Below are 18,664 nucleotides of genomic sequence, written 5' to 3' on the forward strand. Positions count from 1 at the left end.
AATATACTTAGTATTGATGTCATCAACGATGATTATTAGCTTAATTGGATTGTGATGTGTATAAAATAGTAAATCATTAATAAAATAAGATATTAAAATTTCACTTATTTTAAATGATATAAACTAAAATTCCAGTTATAAGAAATTATAGAAAGTTCCTTTATCTATACTAATTAGGTGCATGTAACGAAGTACAATAATTATTTATAAATTATCCTCAAATCTTAGTCAATTTTCATCTATTTTTTATAAACATGTTTAATATATATATCTTACACAAGTTGTTAAGTGATATATAAAAGTTGTATAAATATAAATGATATAATATTAATAGCATAAACTTCTAATATTTTTTTTTTACATATTGTATGTGTTATGATACAATAAAATATTTTACGTTATTTTATTATACTATTTTAAAATACTAAGATATATAGTTAAGTTTTTATTTATAAAATATATTTATTTGGAATTACATATTTCAGACTTAAAGTTCGCAAAATTGTTAGTATTTATATGTGATGTGTGGAACGTTACACTCTGTACCAAAAAAGCAATTTTAAATGTATTTCAAAATATAACTATGCTCTAAATATGCATATATGTTTTTTCTTATTATTTTTCATATCAATACAACGATTTAGCAATATGTGTTTTCCTCTTAAATGATTTTGAGTATTTAAATGTAATATTTTTTTATTACAAATATGGAAGTGTTATAAATACAATTTAATATAAATCTAAATTTTATAATTTCTAAACGCTCAAAATCAGTTTGAGCAATATTACTAAAATACCCTCGTCGAATCTAAATATTACATCATTATTCCTGGATCCAAATCCTCTTCCCAAGTTCGTAATAGTCAGTGTCTGGGACATCCTGAAACGGCAACGTTTTCTGCTCTCCTTCGCGTGCACGCCGGCGTGAGATCCATTCTGCCACCGGCGATCTCACCTCCACCGGCGCTTCCGCGTTCAAATCGATTTAGCATCGTTTATTTGCCAAATTCTGTCCTTCATTCCGTAACACAGGTTCCCCACACTCAGGTACATTCAATTGTGGAACCTTCACTTTTGAATATTTCTCCTAATTCAATGACGTTACTTGTTTCGCATTGAATTCCAATTCCGTTGCACGCATCACAAGGTATTTTAGGAAGAGAATCAAATGTCGCCAAAATTAACTCTGTTTTACGTTTATTACGTAACCTGTTTATTTCTTATGGTGAAAAATCGTGATTAATTCGATTTTATGGGTTTTCATTGTGGAACATTTCAATGTTCAAGTGGAAGTAATTTAAATATTATATTGCTCCATTTGCCTTTGGGATTTGTGATTGAAGCTTTAAATAATACGTGCGTGTGAATGTTTTACGCTTTAATATGTATATCTTTAAGTGATTATGAATCAATACGCGGTTGAAAGTTTGTGTCTGTATTTCGTAACATAGTGGGTTCATCATGGTTATTGACTTTCCAATTGCAGCTTATGCTGGTAAGACTTGTGTTGCAAGAGGTTGATTGCATCGGGTGAAGGGGATACTGGAGGAATGATGGACAGTCACGCGGAAGATTCTGCAAGACCTGAGGAGCATTTTCCTGATGCGGATCATCATTACGACGATGGAAGCAATGGGAATATTCTATTGGGAAATGGATTGTCTGATGGCAATCAAGGTCCTGCTGATACTGACGATCAGCTTCTAGAAATGGCTATGGACCTCAGGTTTCAGAATGACTACTTCAAGTCCCAGTTTGAGGGATTTAAAAATGTAAACAGTGTACATAGTGATTCTAGTATACAGAAAGGAGTTGGTGGCTTAGAAGATACGGATTCTGACATTGTGAAAGAACTAAAGGAAAAAATACAATTGTTAAATAAAGAATTTCTGGAAGAAAAGCAAACAAGAATTGCTTCAGAGGAGGCTTTGAAGCATCTTCAATCGTTATACTCAGAGGCAGAAGCAAAGGGCCAAGAGCTCTCTGAAAAGCTTGCAGAAGGTCTGGTTATGATTGTGTTAAACAGCGAGACTGATTCATCAATTATAAATGAACAAACTTGACTTACATTACATATTACTGTTTGTATTATTACTTGTTTGGAAGCCAGTTTTGCTTCTAAAACCAATTCCTTCACCTACAGATTCGGTTTTCTTCCTCTTGCAGTTTAAGAATGATATAAATATAAACAATATGTTTAGTGGCTCCTGATATCATACAGGCTAAAGAGAATTAACATTGCTCTAAACGGCTTTATCTTCCGTAGAATGAACCCAGTGCATTACTTTTTCTTGTGTAGCTCAAACGAAGTTGGACCAAGAAACAAAAGAGCGGGATGAGAAATATTCTGAACTTGACTCCAAGTTTAATAGGCTTCACAAGCGAGCAAAGCAGCGCATTCAAGAAATTCAAAAGGTGATTCTACATTATTTTCTTCTTTTTAATTTTTTTATGCTGATATTGTGTATATTTTCTAAAATCAGTACTACATTTATCAATCTTTTATCACAAACTGCTGTTCTAGTGGCCATTGTTAAGCTCCCCCCATCCCTCCCTCTAAAATTTGTTCAGTGTAGCCTAATTAATAGTTTGTGTAAATGGTATTACTCTCTTATGATAGAAATTTTGTAACGAGAGTACATTGGCTGTCTTTTAATGATGAACTCTGAACTCCAGAATTCTTATGTAAGTACAATAAGTCAGGAAGTTCTTGTTTAGTGCTTCAGAAAAATCCATTGAAACAACTTACATTCTAATGGCACTTCACAGGATTTATTTATGTGTTTAGTCTTACTTGAGAAATTTTGTTCATAGGAAAAAGATGATCTTGAGGCCCGTTTCTCTGAGGTGAATGAAATTGCAGCACGAGCATCATCCCAACAGTTGGCAATGCAACAAGAATTAGAGCGTACTAGGAAGCAAGCAAACGAGGCATTGAAAGCCATGGATGGTGATAGACAACAACTAAGAAGTGCAAACAACAAGTAAGGAAATTGCTTTTCATCATGATGATTGATGAGTACATCCATTAGTTGGAAACTTGTGCATCTTTAGTTTTTTTTCATGAGAAGTTAGTTTCTCAATTATTTGTACTGTAGGAATGATATGAGATATAATAGTTTGTGCTTCTAATAGGTCATCCAAACCTCATTTAAAGGTTATTTGTGCTGCAATGGTCTAAGCACACCAACTTCTACCACCTTTCATTTCACCCCATTTTTTATTCATGCCTGACTGGTTTTACTTTTCATTTTTTAATTATGACATGCAAAGAAAGGCACACATGCATGGGAGGTAGTGTTTTTTTGTCTTTTGTGTTGGGTTCATTGTTTCATATTGATTAGTTGTTCCATAAGAATGTTTGTTATAAATATACTATAATATGTCATAACTAATGTATGAGACTAGACTCCACTATAGACTGTGGACCTGTATGGAAAGTTTCTCCATAAGAAGAGAGAAAATATAAAGATAAAAGTGAAATTGACTTTTCCATGAGTTAATATTAGTTTATGCACAAGTTAAAATAAAATTCTGGAGAAGTTAAAATAAAATTTTGGGAAGTAACATAAGAGAGCTTATACAAATTAGTTTATGCATAACTAATTTTAATTCAGAAGACAATTTCATTTTCTTTGTATTTTTCTCTCGGAAATCCTAATAGAGAAACTTGTCCAATCAGACCTATGTATATACTCACTCTAACACCCATTTGTAATTATTGATGTAAAAATCTATGTTGCCCAGTCTTCGAGATACCATTGAAGATTTAAGACGTTCATTGCAACCTAAAGAGAGCGCTCTTGAAGTATTGCAACAGTCACTTGCAGAAAAGGAACAGGTACATACTTCATTTTCATTATTGAAATGTTTATTTCATTTGGATATATATAAACCTAATTAGATATCAAATCTCCTGTATATTTATTCGTGTTCTTTCATGATGATGTCTGATTATGACTGTTTCACGTGGATGTTTGTGTATGTAACTTAACTTCATTATCTATTTATGGCTGTAAACTAAATAAATGATGCTTTGCATTTGACTTGTTAATATTCTGCAAACTGAATTTTATACCCTAATTGTTTCTCAAGTACCGAATTACATTTAAGCCAAAGTATATTCATATTTGCCTTTTCATTGGATCATATCTCTACCCCATTCCTTTGCATGGTGTTCTGGACTGAGTCCTATTATTGTCACTTTTGTGTATGTTCATTTGGTAGCACATCATTTAAAAGTTGTTATATATAACTATGTTCCTTGAATAAAATTGATTACTCAGATGTTGGAAGATATGAGAGGGTTGCTTCAGGCTGCTGAAGAAAAAAGGCAAGCTGCACTAGTTGAGCTCTCAGCTAAGCATCAAAAGGTATGCATGCTCTAGCATTTTTGGCTGACTGTTTTCATTTTTTATGTTTTAGGAGGACACCATATTCTAATATATTATTTTACCCCTCCTCAAATTTATTCTTTTACTGAATAAAAGGTTAAATTCTATAATCTGTTCTCTGTATTTAGAATCTAGTTGTGCTTTGGCTTCAACTCAATGGTTTTTTTGTGCAGAATATAGAGAGTTTGGAGGCTCAACTTAATGATGCGTTGTCTGACAGAAGTAAGGCAACTGAATCCATTTCTTCACTGCAGGTGAGTTCAATGATCAGGAGCTTTTTCCATACTCGATTTGTTTCAAGATGGGGAAAAAAGACACTTTTCTGAGTTGGAAATTTGTTTCATGAGCTGGTTGAAGGAGTGTTGATTTCCAAATTTTAACGATTTATTCATATATAGCTGTGTTTTTTAGTTTATGGTTAGTGTTAAAAAGTCTGTCCTAAAATGTTATTTTTCTTATTAGCATTAATTACCTAGATATAGCTTTTTCTTGTATGTCTTGGTATTCTTGATGTAATTTTCTTCTTGAACCTCACGGTATTCCTGATGTATTTTCCTCTATAAATAACAAGGATCACCTAAGAGATAATCAATCTCTCAAGCTCTTTTTTTTTCCATATATTTCAGTCTTAAGTGTTAGCTATTTTAGTGAGCAGCTTCTTCTGAGTAAATGCCTGCTAGGGCTTAAGGTGACCAGACCATTTATAGGTGGGTTTTGGGATCAGAAACCACCAACCAATCTAATTTTATAAAGGTTGAAGCTTTCTTTTAAGCTGTTACCAGGCCTTGAATTAATCTGATTTAGAGACATTTGAGAATGAGCTGCATCAGCTGATGGGTTTCTTATTCTTGGGCATTTCTTACAAATCTGGTATTGTCTAGCATGTATTTTTTGTAGGATATTTAACTCAAATTTAAATTTAACAGTTCTTATAAAATTTTGCGTGCATGTGTAGCACATAATGTCTTGCAGCATATTTAACAAGTTAGATTCTCTCGAAATATTAAGTTTGCAGTCAATGGGCTAGTTCTATAGATAATTAAATGAGTTGTAATAGAAGAATAAAAGTTATTTTCTGGATTGATGAAGTGGTGCTGGTCAGTTCATATATAAGTAAATGTTCTCCTGAACATGTCTGAAGTTTCCAGCTGATGACCTGACCTTGCTCAATCCACTAATGCCTCCAGGTTCTAGTTGCAGAAAAAGAATCCAGAATTGCAGAGATGGAAGCAGCATCAACTGGGGAAGCAGTACGACTCAGGGCAGCGGTGGAAAGTGTGAAAGGAGAGCTTTCTCACCTAAAAGAGGAGCATGTATGATCCTCCTGACTTCTGAATGTGTAAATTAGTTTTCCACTTTTTGTCCATTTCTCTTCCTGTGCTCCCTTTCCCTTAACCAAGAATGTTTGTTATGATTTTATTCATATATCTGACATTGTTTGACGTTTACATTTAAACAATGTACAAAATCAGTTCAATAATGCATAAATTCAATTTTAAAATTAATAGAGAATAAAACATTAGAAAAATTCATAATATGTGACTTATTTTAGACAATGAAGCTTCTATTTTATTTTGTGTAATGTCTCGTTATTTATTCTGTCTATGTCACTTAGACAACTTGAATCCACTTAGTAACTGACTAAATAACTATTTAGGGGCTTTTTGGTCACTTATTCTACTCATAAATTTTTGTGTCTTCTAGACATGGAAGCATCTAGAATTGTAATTTATTGATCACAATTTTTATGCAAATTCAAAAGATGTATTATTTACTTCAGCGTACATTTGTTTAAATGGATAAATGATTTCCTTAACTAGTTATTTGGGTTGAGCTTTCCACTAAAATTGTGCTTGTACGATCAGGAATGAAGTTGCCCATAGTGCATTGACTTCTCAGAAGTTAGTTAACTGAAACAGTTATTTTAGATGTTCAATCACTTAATTAAATTCCTTTATGATTTATCTTTCCGAGTGGTCTTCTATTTTTACATATGTTAATTTAATTGTCATAAATGTTCTTTCCCTTTACAAGTGGGGAAAAAATTGTGGTTTTAACCATCTGGGGTGCCTTTTACTGGAATTGTTTTTGGCCTAGGAAAGGAGGAGTATTTGAAGAGAAATGGGAATGTTTAGTGATGCAAACCCGGTCTTGAATCCTTTGAGTGTTTTGGTGTTTATAATTTTGAATGGTTTCTATGGAGGAAATGCGGAAGCTATATGGAGTTATATGTCAAATTAGAAAGGTGAATTTGAGGTGTAGAAGTAGAGGTTTAGAAGAGGTGATGCCAACTTCTAAAGAGTCCTAGGCTAGACACACACAAATTGGTGCTACATAGGGTGAACTTGAGTCAAGTGAAACAACATTTTGGCATAAATTTCTTACTCAATTCAAGTTAAAAGTTACAAGAGAGGAATAGTCCTATTTATAGGAGACTTGGATGTCTAAAAATAAGAATTTTAACCTAAAAACTTTCCATTGACAAGGTGACAAGTGGTGTCACATGTTTCATGTTCATGATCCTCTCATTTGTGTCTTCCTACCATTTGAGAGATTCCTCTCAAATGAGAGGTTGACAAATGTCACCTCTTAATTGGCGGGGAGCCTCTCCATTGAGGAAGAGCCATGTGGACGTTCATGCTTCTCATGCCACACCCATGTTTCACATGCCAAGTGGTGAGTCACATTAGAATACGCACCCACTTTATTACTATACGTACCTACTCTTCTATTAGGCCAAATACAAAGTCCAAAATTGAACCAAGGCCTAATACATGGCCCAAATAAAATCCTAAACTTAATATTAAAGCTTGACCCAAAAAGATATTGACTTGGTCTTTCTGAAGTCAGCTGAGTTCTGGTCTTCTTGTATGTGCTAATAAGTCCTTAACAAAGCTCTAGGTCTTCATTCTCCTTATTCTATGGGTGATGTGGCTGGATGGGTTTCCATCTGGGATGCCTTTTACTGGAATTGGTTTTGGCCTAGGCATAAAGGAGGGGTATTTGAAGAGAAATTGGAATGTTTAGAAAGTTGGAGGTTTTTTTGTTTCTGAACTTAATACTGAACTGTTTGGTAATATTGTTGCTTTAATCTTGATCTGTGGTGTGTTCAGGGAAAAGAAAGGGAAAGCTGGGAAACTGCTTCGCAGGCACTTAAAGCAAAACTTGACATTGCAGAGAGCAACTGCATACGTGCAGAAGTTGAAGTAGCCAAAATAAGAAGTACATTTTGATCCTTCTATAAGCTTTATTATTCATTTTAATATGCTTATTTATGCTTTTGACAATTGTCAGGTCAGCTGGAGTCAGAGGTATCCGCACAAACGAGGATCCTCAATACGAGAGATGTAGAATTGTTGGCTGCCAAAAAAGAGGTTCTAATTAAACAAATTAAATCAATGCTGATCTATAGCTTGTTCTTGTAGCTTAGAGAGTTTTATTGAGCTTCAGAATATTTTCTTATTTAAATTAGGAAGTATGTTATGTGATAATGTGATGTCATATAGAATTCCTGTTCTATGAGACAATCCTGTTTCTAAGTTGTATCTGGTAATGTTCAGTAATAGTATCTGGATGCAGTTTGAGGTTTTTGTCGGAATGTTTTGTCATAGATTAGACACTACTAGGACAACAAAATAGTTATTACTTTAAAGAATATGATATTTTCATCTCTTTATATTCATAACACTGCAGCCTATAATTGACAAAATAGTGTTATCCCTTGAATGGTTGTTGATTAGTCCCTTGGCAGCAGACATACAAAGACAAGACAAATCATTTACAAAACTACATGTCTGATCTTTGACGTGGGTTTTTGTGCCACTGCAGATCAGCTCTCTAGAGAAGGAATTTTCTTCATACAAAGTTCGTGCACATGCACTTCTTCAAAAGAAAGATGCTGAACTGGCTGCTGCTAAAGATTCTGAACAACTCAAAGCTCTAGAGGAAACTCTGAAAGTACATTTTATCAGTCCTTTGTAGAAGACATTGTTCAAGTAACGTATATAAATCAATCACCATTTACATTCTTAATTTTCTTCAGGAGGTTGAAAATGAAGTATTATCAATAACAGAAGAAAGGGATAAAGTTCTTCAAGATCTTCAATCTGCTATGGCTAATCATGAGAAAGAACTTGCAGAAAGGTGTCATATATATTGACAATTTTTTATGGGTTTGTTTGCCTGATTTTGAATACTAGCTATTATGAGAATATAATTGAAAGTAAAAGATGAATCACAAGTAACTGATTTTGTGAAAAACTTGCATGTCATTGATTTGTGCTTATGGCTTAGGTAAAAAGTTAGATACACTATTGTAATTCCCTTCTTGCTGTTGAGTGTGGAGCAGTCAACAATCTCTCATTTTATGATTTTCAGAGACACAACCCTTGAAAATGTCAAGCAACAGATAAGGAGCTTAGAAATAAAGCTTGACTCAGTTAATGCTCAGCACCTAAAAGAGAAAGAGGAATGGGGACTAAGTCTTAAAAATGTAGAAGAAACATGGAGAAGTAATACACTCTGCTACTTGGTTAAATAGTTGCTTATACCTTCTTTAATTCTCCTGTATGTATGAATTTGGTATAAGATGTTAATTGAGATCAAACTTTGCAGTCAAATGTGAGGCAATGAAGGTTGAAAATGAAGCAATTGCCACAAAAGATAAACAAAAGGAATTGGAAGAGCTCAAACAGCGATGTAAAAAACTGAAGGTAATCTGCATATCATTAAACCTGTGCTTGGACTCCCCATTTCCTGTCTCTTGTGCTAATTGAATCTATAAATTTTAGGAAGAGCATGCTTCATTTCATGATCTTGCTGATAGAATGATAGAGGAGAAAGACTATGAAATATCCAGACTTTTAGATGAAAATAAGAATCTTCGTCAGTCTCTTCAATCAAGACCACAAGTATGTTTTTTATCTCCTTTTTCATTATCATGAGATTTAAGAGATTGATCTTGTACTCATTTCATGGTCTGGATATTCATTTTGCTGGTTTCACAATGCTGTCTAATGATGTCAGGTCGATCAAAATGATTATTACACAACAGGTAGTAATTTATTTTTAGTATGAAGTTGTTCCACTTGCAAAGTTTCTTTTAAGCATCTCTTCAATGTTACGAATGTTTTATCATATTGATGTTAAATGCTTTCACAAGTCAAGCATTTAGGGGTGGTGTTGAGTGACATTTATTTCTTCAAATGTTATGTACAGCCTTGCATAAATTGGATTCAACAAATTTAAGCCCCTCAGCTGCAGAACAGCAAATTCTGGTATAGCATTTTCATTCTCAATTTTCAGTTTAAATCATTTATCTCTGTAATATTGTTATTTTTTCCCCTTTTTTGGAAGTAGTGCATAGCAATTTGGTCAGATTTGATAGAAAATATTTAGTGATCTCACCATCTCTTTATTAGTTTTTTTGGAGGGGAGAATGTTCTGGAAGTTGAGGAGAGATTTTTTATTCAAAATATACAAAACTATTTCTTTCAGACTCTATTGCATGTATTTAGTATTTTCTTTAGATTCTATCATTTCATCTGTTTTTCAATAAATATTGTCATAATTTCAGCTTTTGGCTAGACAACAAGCGCAGAGAGAGGAAGAGTTAGCACAGTCACAGCGTCATATTTTAGCTCTTCAAGTATGTCTTAACATTTTTAGAACATCTATCTCATATCACCCATCTGGTCATCTCCCTTTCATTTGTAATACAATATAATATAATATAATATTGGTGTTTTAGGAAGAAATTGAGGAGCTTGAACGTGAGAATCGTCTCCACAACCAACAGGTATTTATATGTGCCAAAATTTTGTAATTGTAATTCCATATGAAAAAATGTCATAAATAGCTCCATATCAAATTCAGAGTATTTAGTCTCTGTATTTTCCTTTTCCTCACTCTGTCTCTGATATCCTATAATTTCAGTAGGTCCTCTTTTCAGGGAAAGGTCTTACTATAGTACTTGTTTTTTCTGTTGCTACATCATTTTTTAAATTTGTGACTTAAAAAATAAACAGATAATTGAGCATTCATTAGAACTATTTTATTTTAATTACATGTTTATGGAAACCTAACCTAGCCGAATGGTGTTGAATCATCCATGTAGTCGACCTCTCCAAGCGGGATAACACTTTTGTTGTTTTTGTTTATGAAAATCTAGGCTTATAAATTTCCAAATATTCTATAACTGTAGGAGGCAATGTTAAAGACTGAGTTTCGCAACATGGAAAGATCAAAAAAAAGGGAAGGTGTAGATATGACATATTTGAAGAATGTTATCTTAAAGCTGCTTGAGACTGGTATGAATTTTGAAAACAAAATAAAGTAATCCTTCTTTTTATCTCCTTTATATTTATTAACTAGATTGAGAAGCTATTAATGTTAATAATTTATTTGATCAGGTGAAGTTGAGGTATTGCTTCCAGTTATTGGAATGCTGCTTCAGTTTAGTCCAGAAGAGGTAATTTTGTCATCTTCTATTTTCCATCTTAAGATAAGACTTTATGAAAGTGTGCAAAGTAAAGGGTTGCACTCTCTGTAAAGTGCTTACATCTCAAAAATTAAAATTAAGGGTTTTTTCGTTGGAAATCACTCTGTACCAAATTCTTTTAGGAGAATGTGCTCTACTGAAACAAAGGCTGATCGATAAAATGGCCTAACAGTTATTTTTCTTAATTATTTTATGATAAAGCAATTTCTTTTAGTGGCGTAACTTTTTATAAAATCAAAAGTTCTGTTTTTTTAGTAACTGAAAATAAGCAATTTTTTCTGCATTTAATCGTGAGTGCAGATTCAGAAGTGTCAACAGGCATATCACAAATCAACAGAAGTTCCACCAACTCCTGCAAGTGATGCTTCAGGATCTGCCCTATCACTTTTCTCAAGATTCTCATTTTCTTAATGGTTAAATGGAGTGCTGGAGAATTGTTTTGCTGCTGTTAAGCTCTAGGAGTATGTTTATTTACTCATTCTTACCGACAAAGCAGGTTTTGTATCTGTAAATTAAAGAAGAGGGGGGATCAAGGTTACAGCAGCAACTGTTCCATTCAGGCGTTTAGAGGCTGACAAGCTGTAAAGAAATATCACAACACAACTGGGAGGGAGAACTCACGGATGTTCTGCCAGTTATTTAGCTGAAGGTGCAACGACGTAGTTCTTTTTTTACCATTAAATATGTTAAACAAGTATCGCTAGATAACTGTATCATCTCTTTGTATGATTTTTCAATTTGCAATGCCAAAGGAATGAGAAGTATCTTTTTGAGTTCATGCCAAGTTTTTTCGTAAGTAGTTTTAGAAGAGAGAACAATAAGAAGAAAAAAAATGAAATTAAAATTAATTTATGCACATTTAAAACAAGAATTTAATTAAGTTATATAAAAAAAAGTTCCTACCATTTAGTTCTTGTTTATGGAGTAACTTGTTCGTTTTTTTTCACTTTTTTCCTTTTTAAAAAAAAACATGAAGTCATACATAGTTTATAGGCAACAAAACGGGTGAAAGTGTCTCACGTACATAAGCTGCAAAACTCTCACGCAAGCTCGATGCTACATGACAATGATAACTAAAATGCTCAATCAAATAAAAGGTATTTGTTTGTCCTCGCAAGTGATAGTCAATGGTGAGAAGTTAGAGAACATAGTTCAGGATTCAGATTCTCTGTTTTGAAAAATTCCACAATCCCTTTCCCTCCTCCTATTCATTTTCTGACTCAAATAAAAATAAAAGATTGAAGAGCTCCGCTCTAAAAGAAAGAAAAAGAAAAAGAAGTATTAACAGTTAAATCATGGAAAAGCTTATAAGAGTATAGTGGTCACTGGTTTTGTCCATACGTATGTGATAGTGAATTCTATATATAAGCTTATTAGTCATTGAATCTTATAATATTTAAGTTTATACTTTATATCGCTTGAAATATAAGGTCCATAGTGAAACTAAATTTAATTCAACATGACTCTAGATCCAGTTAGCCTTAAAAGCTAAACAAAATCATACAAACATCAGCAGCACATTATTACAGAATTTGGTATCCTGATATAAACTCAATTTCTCCTCTCTAATTCTTAGCCTCAAACCTTGTATACTAATGCTTGTAATAACAGGTGACAGGTGACACTAAAGTTGGATGAAAACATCCACTTAAAAAATCTGTAATTAATTTTTTTGTCTATTCTAATAAATAACCGATAAAATTGTTAACAAAACCTAATTATGAAACTCTTGTTGCTACTCTTTCGAAACTGGCAGAGGGTAGCGACACAAGGGGCAGGTGTGACTGGTGTATAGCCAGCGCACAATACATTTTTTATGAAAGAAGTGATTACATGGCAGTGTGTAGCACTCACCATTCACAACCACTTCTTCCAAGCATACTGAACAATAACACCCACTCTCCACAACCGTAGATTTCTTCACCGACGTTTCAATGGCTTCTGTCGTTGCTGGCACCATTCTCAAAGTAAGCGCCGCAGGGTCTTGCCTTGCCGCAAGCATGCTGTTATCAGCAACATTGATTACAACACACACAGGAATTTCTGGCGGTTGATATTCCGAAGAAGAAGGACCAGCATCATCAACTTGGAAGATATCTCGAACTTCAAAAGCAACCGACTCTACTATGTCCTCAATAGCCTCAGCGCTGAAGAGTCTGTGCGATGATAATGATGATAACAGTGTCCGCAAGAAACATAGACCCTCTTGGAAGAAGGTTTGGCTCGGTATGGGAGTAGAAGAGCGATAATGTATTGGAATTCGAGGTTCATTTCGAAGAAAAACTTTGATGGTGAATCTCAAAATAGCAGCAGGATTCAGAGTAGTGGTCTCATTGGAAGCAGATATGGAGATGTTGTAACTCATACGCTCATTCATCCCGAACGTTGTCCTGCTGTAGCTGTAACCTGATCCTGAATATACCATCAACAACATTAAATTTCAAATTATGAGATTGCTAAATCACGATCCATAAACATAAACACTGCTACTTCTCAAACTTACTTGTACTTTCTCCTGATAAGTCCATCGCTCAACCTTTCTTTCTGCGCAGGAAAATTATGAAACCTTGCATGTCAAATTGTGTTTATATAAAGAGGGAGATTTGTTTGTTGGAAATAAATGGAAATTTGATCTTTTATCTTTTGATAATGCATCATTTTAGCACTTGATAACTTAACTTCATATTTGTTAATTAGGTTTAAATATTCTTAAGAGATATTCAAGATATTAAAATTCCTTTTAAATCAAACACGTGGAAGATTTTTATGGTTTTAGAAAATTATTTTCTAATCTCTATTTTAGATTTACTTGAATTTCATTTACTTTACATTAGTTGTTACAAAAGATTATGTGTATAATTTGTAGTTGAAAGAGGATTTGTAACTGTTAAGTTGTTGATATGCCGTTACTTTTATCATATGAATAATTTTATATTTTAAAATATAATTAAAGGTAAAATGAGAATATGAAATGTTTGTTAATATTCTTTTAAGTTGTAGATACATATATGGGTTGAACTATTATATCATCTATTACTAATTATAAATTATAAAAAAAAAATTGTCTGATGTGAGTTAATATTATTTTAGTGCTTTTTCTCCGTTCCTTATAATAATAATTTGTTTTATTAAATTTAACTATAGTAATTAAAGTATATATAAGAAGTATTTATTAATCAATTAATCCATTAAATCTTAAATAGATTTTTTATATTATTAATTGATTATAAATTTTATTATATAATTTTTATAAAATAGTAAATTTATATTTATGGTAACGACTTGTATTTTTGTTGTCTTGATTATGTGTATGTAACAATTCAAAGATGATAATTAAATGTATATTATGCTTAGTCTTTAATGTTTTATATAGTATAGTTTCAAACTTTGAAAATGGGCTTGTTTCATGCTTTGGTTGGTTGGAGAATAAGAAAAAACACTAATGTTTTCGGATTGATTCTTCCTGCACCTCTATACATTGTTCTTGTATCATTCCCATAAATTTTTCTATTTTAAAAATGTCCTTTTGTAAAAAAAGTTAAAGTGTATTTTATATCCTGAATTACATAATTCAGAAGTTTTTTTTTTCAGATTCATAATTAACTTTTGGATTATGTAATTTAAAAGTTTTTTCATATTCGTGATTAGCTTCCATATTACATAATCTGGAAGTCTTTTTTTATATGAGTTTAACTTTTAGATTATGTAATCTGGAATGAGTTACTCTCAAATCTAGAAGAGATTTTCGCATTATGTAATCTAGAATACCATATTTTTAAATATATTCCAAAGTACGTAATCCGAAAGTTATTTCTAAATCCAATATTAACTTTCGAATTATGTAATTCAGATTTTAACTTGATTATAGATTTAATAAATCAAAAGAACACTACTAGATTCGAAAATATCTTCTAAATTATGCATGGGGTGACATAAGAAGGAAAAAAAAAGTATTTTCATATTTAATGTGGGATGGCGAAAAACATATGGAGATGCAGGAATAAACGTTTAGTTGGTTTGATTTTTGGGTTAAGAATAGAAAAAAAAAACCAAAGTTAATAGCAGATTGTATTTTTGTCTCTTCCTCCTTTCCTTTTTATTTTATCCAAATAATTCAAAATTCCATCACCAATTCTCTTATTACCTCCAATAGTTCAAGCCAACCGCGTGGAGTATGAAGTCTTTTTTTGCCTTGTTTCTCTCTAAGTTTTATCACATGCATCGTTGTTGGCTTTTGTTAGAAAATGGAAGAAATTGATGTTTTAAATTTTAGTTATTGGGGTTTGAAAGAAAATTATTTATTAAAAAATTAGCTATGGTCGAACCAATCTATTTTCAGTACTTAACTTTAGGGCTTACATAAGACTAAGGCAATTTCTCCTAACACCTCCATACATTTCCCCTGCATCTTTGTACTCATTGTTAATTTCTACAATACTCTTTTGGTTATGATGAAGATTGTAATGTATTTTTCTTCATTTTCAAGTGTCAGTAATTGTTTGTGGTAGTTGTTTATGATGGTTGGCAATAAACATTAGTGATTGAGGTAAATTTTGTGATGCTTTTACTGATAGTAGTTGTGTTTTTGTTCGTTTATTATACAATCCGAAAGTCACAAAACCAAAAAATAAAACACAAGTGAGACACAAAAACATAGTACAAAAGTAAAAATAGATTATCTTCGCATTGTAAAATAAACTTTTGGTTTCGAAGGTTCACAGTTTGATTTTGTTCTTGCTAGGGTGATGGGACCTAGAGAACTATTGGGAAGCTTCGCCTTCCTCCTTCCTGTCAGTCGGTCGTGCTACATTCCAACCTCCCTCCTTGCGCGTTCCTCACCTCTTTTTCCTAGCTTCAGCTCTCGACCGTCTCGTGAGCATCGAATGGGGGGAGGGGGTACCTGCAGAAGGCACTCTGACGCTCAAGTCAGCAAAGGGAGTTCGACACTCGGAGGTGTACAGTAATAATGACGTACCTTGTTTTTGGAATGTGCGCTATTTATATTATTTTAATGGACTTACCTTATTGGGCCAAATTAGTGAGGTGTATCGCACTTAGAGGTGTATTACCTAATTTATAATGATGGTTTAGCTTTGCTAACATTGATTGAGCATTAATGGCCTGAGGGATTCGGTCAGCCCGTACGGGCGCATTCGGTCAACCCAGTTGTGGGAGTCGAGTCATGGTGTTGATTGTTTAGTCTACACCAGTACACTTGCCCCCCAGGCTCGAGGGTGAATTCATCCGAAGAGTCTTAAATGCTAGTTGTCGGTCGGTCTTCTAACTTTAGTGTGACTATTGACGTGACCTTAGGCGGCGCCTGTGCACATGATGTGACCTGCATTGATGAGGGGTTTTGTGGGTGCAAAGCGTTATGAGCCGTTGGATCTGGGAGATCTAACGGTTGAGATCGTTGTGACGCTTGATCTCCCAAGGCCTTTGGAACTTATAAATAGTGGTCCCAACAGTGCCGAGACACTGTGTTACCTCTCTACTATTTACTCTGAGATTCGAGTATTATTTCATCCTCTTGCTGTGTCTTGGTATTCGGCTTTCTGTAAGGTTAGTGATGTCTTCTTTGTCTCGGCCCACTTCTTCTTCTTCTTCTGCTCCCCCTTCTCCTCTCCCCGTGCGTCCTTCTTCCTCGTATTCGTCCTCATCTTTGTCTTCGTCCTCTGGTTCCTCTACAACCGACTCTTTGTCGGTCGATGCGACACCAGGTAAAGGTTGTAAGGGGGGATGATCCGAAATGCTGTCGACCGGTCGAACTCCCCCAAGCAAGTCAGCTCTGAAGTGGAGTATGCTTGGGTTGATCCTAAGGTAACTAGGATCGCGTCCACCTTCTCGACCGAGGTCTCTGTCTCCAAGTTTTTTGCAGGGGTCCCAGTCTTGAAGCCGGATGTGCGTTCAAGTTTCTTTAGTGTTGAGCCTTGCTTGCCGACCGAGAGTGTTTGTATGGGTCGGCCTGATACCAGTCCTCCTTTCTTCTACATGTATTAGTCTCTTCCCGGACTTACATGTTTCTCTCCCTTTTGATAATTTCACAATGGGTGTCCTTCGGACGCTCAATGTGGCGCCTACCAAGCTTCGCCCAAACACTTGGGCGTCCATTAAGGCCTTGCGACTATTATGTGACGTTTTGCGTCTTCACCCTTCGCCTTCCTATTTTTTGAGCTATTATACATCTCACCCAGCCAACCATGTTCTGTGGCATTCACTGATCAGTCGGTCGGGTAACGTCATCTTTAATTCTTTTGCCACCTCTTACAAAAATTCAAGGAGAGGTTCTTCAAGGTTTATATTCGACCGAAGGCGACGACCTACTTTATCGATGAGACTGGTCGGTCGAGGTTCCCCCTTTATTGGACTAACGAGCCTCGTGATTTTAAGGAATGGCCTCGGCCGGTCGGGAGCGATGAGGAGCTAGAGGTTCTCTCGCTTCCGAGGAAGCTTCCCACGCGGAAGCTTATCAGAGTTTACATCTAGGTGACAATTAAGGGTATGCTTATTTCTTTTGTTTTAGGTTGGTCGTTTTGCTGTTGATTAACACTTGCTTTTTTTTACATGAATCATGAATCAAGACTGCCCCCTTGCTGGCGATGTGTTGGATGCCTTTAGGCAGAGGGCCACCCAAAGAAAGGGGTGGCCAAGCATCGAAACATTGGATGCTGCAAAGGGCTCAGGAGCCCGAACTGGCAAGGGCTCAGCTGGCCCTTCCAGTAAGTCTAAGAAATGGCCAAGGGAGGGGAGCAACAACGTGACAACTACCCGCTCCCCTGGGTCTATGCCGACACCACCACCTCGCCACGAGCCCATAAACATCGACTCACCTTCGCCGATCGAGGTGAACAAGGTGATTGCCCCTTCTTAGACCAATAGTTCGATGGAGGTCAAATTGTGAAACCTTGCATGTCAAGTTGTGTTTATATAAAGAGGGAGATTTGTTTGTTGGAAATAAATGGAAATTTGATCTCTTATCACTCTATCTTTTATCTTTTGATAATGCATCATTTTAGCATTTGATAACTTAACTTCATATTTGTTAATTAGGTATAAATATTCTTAAGAGATATTCAAGATATTAAAATTCCTTTTAAATCAAACATGTGGAGGATTTTTATGGTTTTAGAAAATTATTTTCTAATCTCTATTTTAGATTTACTTGAATTTCATTTACTTTACATTAGTTGTTACAAAAGATTATGTGTATAATTTGTAGTTGAAAGAGGATTTGTAACTGTTATGTTGTTGATATGCCGTTACTTTTATCATATGAATAATTTTATATTTTAAAATATAATTAAAGGTAAAATGAGAATATGAAATGTTTGTTAATATTCTTTTAAGTTGTAGATACATATATGGGTTGAACTATTATATCATCTATTACTAATTATAAATTATAAAAAAAATTGTCTGATGTGAGTTAATATTATTTTAGTGCTTTTTCTCCGTTCCTTATAATAATAATTTGTTTTATTAAATTTAACTATAGTAATTAAAGTATATATAAGAAGTATTTATTAATCAATTAATCCATTAAATCTTAAATAGATTTTTTATATTATTAATTGATTATAAATTTTATTATATAATTTTTATAAAATAGTAAATTTATATTTATGGTAACGACTTGTATTTTTGTTGTCTTGATTATGTGTATGTAACAATTCAAAGATGATAATTAAATGTATATTATGCTTAGTCTTTAATGTTTTATATAGTATAGTTTCAAACTTTGAAAATGGGCTTGTTTCATGCTTTGGTTGGT

At 33.9% G+C, this 18,664-nt stretch overlaps 1 protein-coding gene across 1 annotated transcript; it reads left to right on the forward strand.

Moving 5' to 3' along the window:
* The first annotated feature begins 814 nt into the window (after window positions 1-814).
* On the forward strand, window positions 815-11,671 carry LOC137811018 (protein GRIP). Its single transcript, XM_068612566.1, has 22 exons — window positions 815-1,047; window positions 1,487-2,001; window positions 2,300-2,415; window positions 2,815-2,984; window positions 3,748-3,841; window positions 4,287-4,373; window positions 4,568-4,648; window positions 5,582-5,707; window positions 7,508-7,616; window positions 7,689-7,768; window positions 8,223-8,351; window positions 8,437-8,537; window positions 8,772-8,905; window positions 9,009-9,106; window positions 9,185-9,304; window positions 9,420-9,447; window positions 9,612-9,670; window positions 9,970-10,041; window positions 10,144-10,191; window positions 10,597-10,702; window positions 10,805-10,863; window positions 11,194-11,671. Exons 2-22 carry the CDS (start codon window positions 1,551-1,553, stop codon window positions 11,302-11,304), a joined length of 2,379 nt encoding a protein of 792 aa, XP_068468667.1. The 5' UTR covers window positions 815-1,047; window positions 1,487-1,550; the 3' UTR covers window positions 11,305-11,671.
* The last annotated feature ends 6,993 nt before the right edge of the window (window positions 11,672-18,664 follow it).

The sequence above is a fragment of the Phaseolus vulgaris genome, chromosome 2, assembly GCF_000499845.2.
Source record: "Phaseolus vulgaris cultivar G19833 chromosome 2, P. vulgaris v2.0, whole genome shotgun sequence".
Taxonomy (NCBI): domain Eukaryota; kingdom Viridiplantae; phylum Streptophyta; class Magnoliopsida; order Fabales; family Fabaceae; genus Phaseolus; species Phaseolus vulgaris.

Coding starts and splice junctions, on each gene's coding strand:
- LOC137811018 (XM_068612566.1), top strand. CDS start 1,551: ATGATGGACAGTCACGCGGAAGATTCTGCAAGACCTGAGGAGCATTTT. Junction 4,374..4,567: donor TCTCAGCTAAGCATCAAAAG/GTATGCATGCTC, acceptor TTTTTTGTGCAG/AATATAGAGAGTTTGGAGGC. Junction 10,192..10,596: donor ATCGTCTCCACAACCAACAG/GTATTTATATGT, acceptor CTATAACTGTAG/GAGGCAATGTTAAAGACTGA.